We start from the raw sequence: 6951 nt of genomic DNA on the forward strand, positions 1-6951 counted from the left end.
AAATTTGAATCCTAGGTAACACTTAACTATAGTTACAAAATAAGTCAGCAGAAAGGATAGGACTGTAAGTTTCTAGACAGTTTCTGGATTCTCAGTTGTAGCTTGTAAAGAAAAATAGTAGTAAACTAATCTTTTATAAAAATAAAGTTAACTAGTTATGATGCATTTAGAAGTTAACTTTTGTCAGATTAAGAAATTTGAATAAAATTTTGTGTTAAGAAAGAGGCATAATAAAAGTATATATGATAGAACCCTTTTTGTGATTTGAATGTTTCAGTACAGGTCTTTGAAGCTATCCATGATATTGTATACTCTTTAGTCAGAAAAGGTGCATTCTGTAGTGTCTATGGATTGAATTTTAAAAGTATATTATCTTCATTTCACTCTGGGAACCTAATGGTCCTTTTTTGAATCTAGTAGGTTATCACCATTTCTCCTTTTCCTCTTTTTTGTCCGGCCTGACGTTCCATCTACTTTTATTTTCCATTTCATCTCCCGTCACCTGCTCTGTCCCTTTCGGTTCCATTTTTTTCTGTCTCCCGGTCCCTACTGCAGCACCCTAAAGATTTGCCTATTTCCACTCCCCTGGCTATTTCATTGTTGGATTTGAATACAAGCTCTCAGAGGAGCTTTCTTATTTAAGTGTTTTATTACCTGTCATTAGACTGAAATGAGGGATAATTTTAAACACTGAGGTGCTGGATTTTGGAGCATTTTTAACATCATTGGGTCCCTGAAACTCACCCTTAGAAATTCTTATCACTCATTTTGAAAATCACTTCTTGTATTCCATAAATGTATTCTTAAGAACTTTTGTTTTACTTGCATTATTTAATATACTCAAATTGGAATAACCCTTATTTTAGTGATCATGTAGTTCAAAAGCACCTACCTAGTTCATGAATCATCTTTAACATGTTCTGCACTCTGACCCAACCTTTAAGAGGGTTTTTCTGTAGGTTAAGAATTCTGGAGTTCCTGCCATGGCGCAGCAGAAAAACAAATCCGACTAGACACCATGAGGCCGCAGGTTTGATCCCTGGCCTCGTTCAGTGGGTTAAGGATCTGGTGTTGCCGGGAACTGTGGTATAGATTGCAGATGTGGCTCGGATCTGGTGTTGCTGTGGCTTTGGTGTAGGCCGAAGGCTACAGCTCCGATTCGACCCCTAGCCTGGGAATCTCCATATGCCACAGGTGTGGCCCTAAAAAAACAAAAAGACCAAAAAACAAACAAACCAAAAAAAGAATTCCTATTACTTTTTAAAATGCAGGAAATGCTTCTTAGACTTTACTTTCGGTAAAGGAAATCATCTTTCCTTACTTTATCTGTTTAATAAGTCCATGTTTGCATTTATCAAGTACTTACTAGAATAGAATAACCTGAGTTCACCTAATTAGGGCACTTGTGTGGCTCTAGCAAGTCATGTAAACCTCATGTAAAATGGGGCAGTTGAACTAAGGATCCTCTGAATTAAAATGGTTTTAGTCTTTGTCTTGGCTTTTGCTTTAAAACAAGATGTACCAGAAGAATTGTTTGGACTTCACAGTGAGAAAATATCATAAAGCATTTTTTTTAGGGCAGTGGTTTTTTTGTTTTGTTTTGTTTTGGCTGCACCTGTGGCATATGGAATTTGTAGGCCAGGGATTAAACCTGCAACACAGCATCGACCCAACCTGCTGCATTGACAATGCCAGATCCTTAACCTGCTGTGCCACAAGGGAACTCCTAGGGCAATAGTTTTTAACTTAATGAGTTATCCCATTGAGAACCTCTCACCAACAGAATGCAGTACAGTTTTGCATGTATTATCAGTATTATTCGTATACAACCTGAAGCCAATTACGACTCTTGCTGTAGGACTTTTTCTAAATATGACTTGGACTTAATAATTCTTACCTTGAACTGAAAATGAAAAATTAGGATAGGATTGCAAATTTCCAGGTATTTTCAGAATTCTCACCTCATAGCTTGTAGGAAAAATTGTAAGTTAGAATTGTGTTGAATATCACTTACGATTATTTTTAGTGAGCCTCTTAAAACCAAAAGAAAAATTACTGACCACTGGAGGTAGTACAGTACAAGTAGCTCGGTCTGAAACTCTGTCTGCAACTGATTTGCTGTTTTGTTTCTCATAGCACAGGTGCAGCAGTGATCAATGGCTCTCAGCATCCATCGTCATCATCGTCTGTCAATGATGTGTCTTCAATGTCAACAGATCCGACTTTGGCCTCGGATACAGACAGCAGTCTAGAAGCATCAGCTGGACCTCTGGGCTGCTGTAGATGACTACTTGGGCCTTTGGGGTGGGGGGTTGGGGGAGGGAATGGGAAGTCGTTTAGTCATTGATAGAACTACTTTGAAAAACAATTCAGTGGTCTTATTTTTGAGTGACTTTTTAAAAATGTAGAATTCATTTTGTAGAAAAGTAGTTTATTTTTTTTTAATTTCAAGTGATGTAATTTAAAACTTAAGTTGTGTTTTAAAACAGCAACAAAACTGTATTGTATTTTTGCTGTAATTAACTGTATAATGTAAACCTAATTATTTTATCATGGTTTAAAATTTTTGCATATTTGCTTTATCTTATGCTGCTGATTTTTTTTTTTTTACTGAATTTGTAAGATTTTGTTTATCAAAGCAACTATTATGTGGTGACTTGCCTATATCATGAATTATTTAAGATTTTTATAGTTTTTTTATTAGAATTTATTTCAAATGTTTTGTTCATGATGCTATCCTTTAGGGTTATGTGCTTATCAATGAAATAACCCCAGAGGAGTGAGGGGAAATAACCTGTAGCCAGTTATATTCAGGAAAAACTACTGTAAATGATGAACGTGTTTAAAAACCTCCAATACTTGCTACTCGCCAATTCTAATTACAACAATTGGTAGGTAATCCTACTTGAATTTTAGCAAAAGCCCCATCTAAATGGCAGTGTAACTCAGAGCATGTCTTTGAAGATACTAGGCGTCAACTACTACCTTCCTATTCCCCATCCCACCCACCAAAGTAAAGTAAGAGAATATGATGTCTTCTGCAAATTTGTGGCATGCTCAAAGCTTATGATCACCTAAAGTCAAGGGATACTTCATGAATAATACATTTCAATGCAAATAAACAGATGGTTCACCTTTACTAGCTATGAGCCTGTTTTTGTATACACTGAGTTAATCTACTCAGGCTGTAGGTCCCAGCAATGTCTAAAGTCTGGGGTTTCCTTTTCCTGTAGCCTCAGGCCCTTGGACTTACCCGGTTTCCTATTAGAATGTCAGTCAGTTGAGCATCAGTTCTCCAGGTGTTTCTGGCCATTTGATTCTACCTGTGGCATAATCATTTTTATACCAGCTGTTGGGAGGTTCCAAAGCCTACTTGGATTTCTGTAGGTAATATATAAAATGAGCAATATACCGTTCATCTGAAAATAGTAGCACACAGCCATATATAGGATATCATTTTCTAAGGACTGTTTCTTCACATTGAGCAGAGCAGGCAGAAATGGTGGTTATTTAGTCTGAGTCTTTAATTTTTTAAACCTGATTTTCAGTAAAACATGCAATGTGGATGTTGAATAGTGTAAGAATGGTGCTGCTCCTGACAAGTTGTATGTTAACTGTTTACATTTTATATCTGCAGAATTATTTCTCTATAACTGAATTTTTTTAAGTAAAATGTCATTGAAGTCTCATTATCTCTGAAATATGTTGTCTGTAATATTCCCCAGGCACTTTTGTTATTTTTGGAACAAGAGACATTTTATATAATGAACTGGGAAGTGCATACTTAAATAAGCAAAGGTTCTAGGCAGAAAGCCCACTAGAATTAATGACCAGCAAGAGTGAGAACTGGTGTGGCTCAGTGTGCAGCATCTGAAAGTCCACCCAACATGTTATTCATATATTCAATGCAAAATTCCTTTTGAGTAAGGTATTTTAGGTCATTGTTACTGTGCAATATTTAGGATTAAAGTACATTAATAGCCTTTTTATATGCTTTGGAATAGCAAGTTTGTTTTTGATGGTTTAAAGTCATGATCTCTAGCCTCTTTTGAAGTTGTCAGCCTTTTTAATCAGTCCCTTTTCTACTCATAACAGCAGGGTGCATTAATTTTATCAGGCAAATTAAAGTTTTGGGCCTATAACACCTTTTGAATTGTAGAAACAGGATTGGATTTACAACTTCAGAAGAAATTTGAGAAATAAGTGTGTTCTTAGTTTATATTAGTTTGACAGTTAACTAGTTTTATTTCTATAGGATAGATTCTTTCACTATTGCACTTTAACAATTGACATGCTCTCATAAGATTTCCTTTTGTTTCCTTGCTAATAAGCCACCTCTATTGATACAGATTTTGGTCAAGCAAGTAAAACCACCTGTTACTACTGCATCGTTTGTTGTAAATGCCAGCTCCCACTTGCCAACCAGCATGCTTCAGTTGATTCAGAGAAAACAAACTTTTATTAGTCGTTTAGGGCAAAATACTTGTTATATCCTGAAAACAAAGTCTGTTCATTAAATGCGTGCTCTGGGTTTTTAAAATGCAATATCTAAGTACAGCTTTTCCTCTTAATTCTGTTAAAGATATACTAGTTCTTTTTATTTTAAAAGTTTTTTGAACCTTTAAAACATCTTAAACATTGATTATTTAAGAGAGATTGCAGATAAGATTTCTGTCAAGCAGTACTTATGTAAAGCCACCTTGCTTATGTTACAGCTTTGGTTTTCCAACTTTATATAGTTAACATATTGTCTTATTGTCAGAAAATTATTTTGACCAAGATTTATTATTCAACTTTATAGGTTAGGAAAGAGACACTGATTCTTTCTGCATATTTCTTCCTAGTCTTTTACCCTCTACTATATACTGATCATTTGTTAAATGATTGTGTTGTTGGGATTGCTTAATTATAATAGACATAAATAGAGCATCTCAACTCTTTCATGCTGTTTGCTGAACAGTTTTTTTTTGTCACGCATCCTCAGCTGCTGATTGTACCTGGTATGCGCTCTTCTAAGTTGGTAAAGGCACAGTGCATTCACACCAGACTTTCCAAGAAAAATGCCAGCCTCTTTAGTGAGAAGGCTACCACACAACCCCCTGAACAATATCAAGAGTGTTGATTGTGTGTAAAGCAGAAGACTTTCCCTTTAAGCCTTTTCCATTATTTTGTTCCTTGCTGATTCTGCTGTGTTGTCTAAAAAGGTGAAGAGGACATCAATGTCTGATAGTGAAATCGGCAGCAGGCAAGTGAAGCTGTTTGGGGTTACAGTTAAGACTTGGTATATTTGCTATTGGCCAGTATATGCTACACTATGAAGACCTAACTACTCATTGTTGCCTAGGCACAAGCCTGTACAACATTTTGAGGTAAAAACATAGTCTATTTTCAAAAATACTGTTGTAGTTTGTGAGTGTTGTTCATTAGTCACACATTAGCTGTAGAGTGAATGCATGACGCCCCATGACCCCAGTAAAATCTTACCGGTAGAAAAACCAAGCGCCACTGTTCTGTCATTAGCAGCCCTCTTAAATGTTGCCTCCAGATCCTTTACATTTTAGCATACATTGTGTTTCTACTGATCTCTCTTAGATTTTTCCTGAATCGGAGGAAACTATTTTTTCCTTAATAGCAGGAAAGATGAAGAGGTGAAGGGCATTGAAGCAGAAATGTATAGTTTGGGGTACGATTTGAAAAAACTGGTAAGGAAAACAAACGTCCTAATTAATTTCAAGCTAACTGCTCTTAGTTAAGTGCTCTTAAGGAGAGTCTAGTAAGAGTAACACTTTCTGGCCATTTCTGGTTGATTCTCTTTGTTACTGAAACTTCTGAGAAATAGTACCTGTGGATTAGTTTTGCACAATGTTCTATTCTCACAATAACTTACAAATTAAACTAGGTTTTTATTGAACTACCTCACACTAATTTTCTATGCTTTCCCAAGTAAGCAGTTGCCCTTACTGTTAGATCTTCACTGAGTGTGAATTATAAATGTGTGTTAAATACTTTATAGCCAATGTTGACACAATACCAGTAAGTATGTAAAATATATACCTTGCATCAGTAAGAGAGACTCACTTGTAAAATCTTTCACTGTATATCTTGGAAAGTTGTGTTAGATGTGCTCGTTGGACATTATTACTGTCTGTTTTTGTAAGTAGAAACCTGCTCGTGATATCAGTCCATTCTTTACATTTTGCAAAAGGAATAAATCTTAGTAAATTTTACGAAGAAATAAATTACTTTTGTAGGCTTGATATTTGGTATATTTTTGAGAAGCTCTTAATCTTTTAGCTGAATGATGAAGTTAAACTGAACTAGCTGTCTACCCTGGACTGTGACATCTATTTTCTCATTATAGTTTATCCTGTTCAACAGGTTTTGCAGCCTGAAACCTAGGTATGATAATTGACATTTGCTTTTCTCCCTATATGATGCCATTCCTTCTTCATTCCTCTTCCTTCCCTGTGTTCCGTTCCTTCTCTTTTCCCCTCCTCTAGACAAAACAAAATGGGGCACTTTGTAGGGAATGCTGAGATAATGATTGTGGTTTTTAATCATTCATGCCCTAGTCATTAAACATGCACCACTGGAATGTAAACAATGTTATCTAGTATGCTAATTCGTTATTTTAAATAAAAAAGAAAAAAGTGGTATGAAAATTATGAAATTAAGAGTTTTTTTCATTGAAAACAAAATATAAATTTGTGGCAAAAAGTTTTCCTGGGCAATTTTAAGAATTTCTATGGATTGGGATCGAAGGGAATACTGACATTCTCTTAGATTTTAGATTTTATACAAATTGCAAAGAGCCTAAACCTTGGTTTTCTGACTTACCTGCTTTTGCTTTTCTGGTGTGTGAACTTAGCTAGAGAAACATTATTTAAAAAGGGAATTTGCTTCAATGCCCTTAACCTATTTCTTGGTAACCATGTTAGAGAGAGAGCAGCC

The 6951-nt window shown here is 35.5% G+C and overlaps 1 protein-coding gene across 7 annotated transcripts in view; it reads left to right on the plus strand.

Annotated features, from left to right (window-relative positions):
* Positions 1 to 6665, plus strand: part of MAPK8 (mitogen-activated protein kinase 8) — a 119962-nt gene extending 113297 nt beyond the window's left edge. For 4 of the 7 annotated variants that reach the window (XM_021073086.1, XM_013983428.2, XM_021073087.1 and 1 more), the window contains one exon: positions 2137 to 6665. In XM_021073086.1, the coding sequence (XP_020928745.1) occupies positions 2137 to 2153 (17 nt within the window). In that variant the 3' untranslated portion in view covers positions 2154 to 6665. The remainder of the gene's footprint in view (positions 1 to 2136) is intronic. The other 3 variants (XM_003359272.4, XM_001929166.6, XM_013983427.2) reach the window with 1 other exon arrangement.

Source organism: Sus scrofa, chromosome 14, assembly GCF_000003025.6.
Source record: "Sus scrofa isolate TJ Tabasco breed Duroc chromosome 14, Sscrofa11.1, whole genome shotgun sequence".
In the NCBI taxonomy this organism is placed as follows: Eukaryota; Metazoa; Chordata; class Mammalia; order Artiodactyla; family Suidae; genus Sus; species Sus scrofa.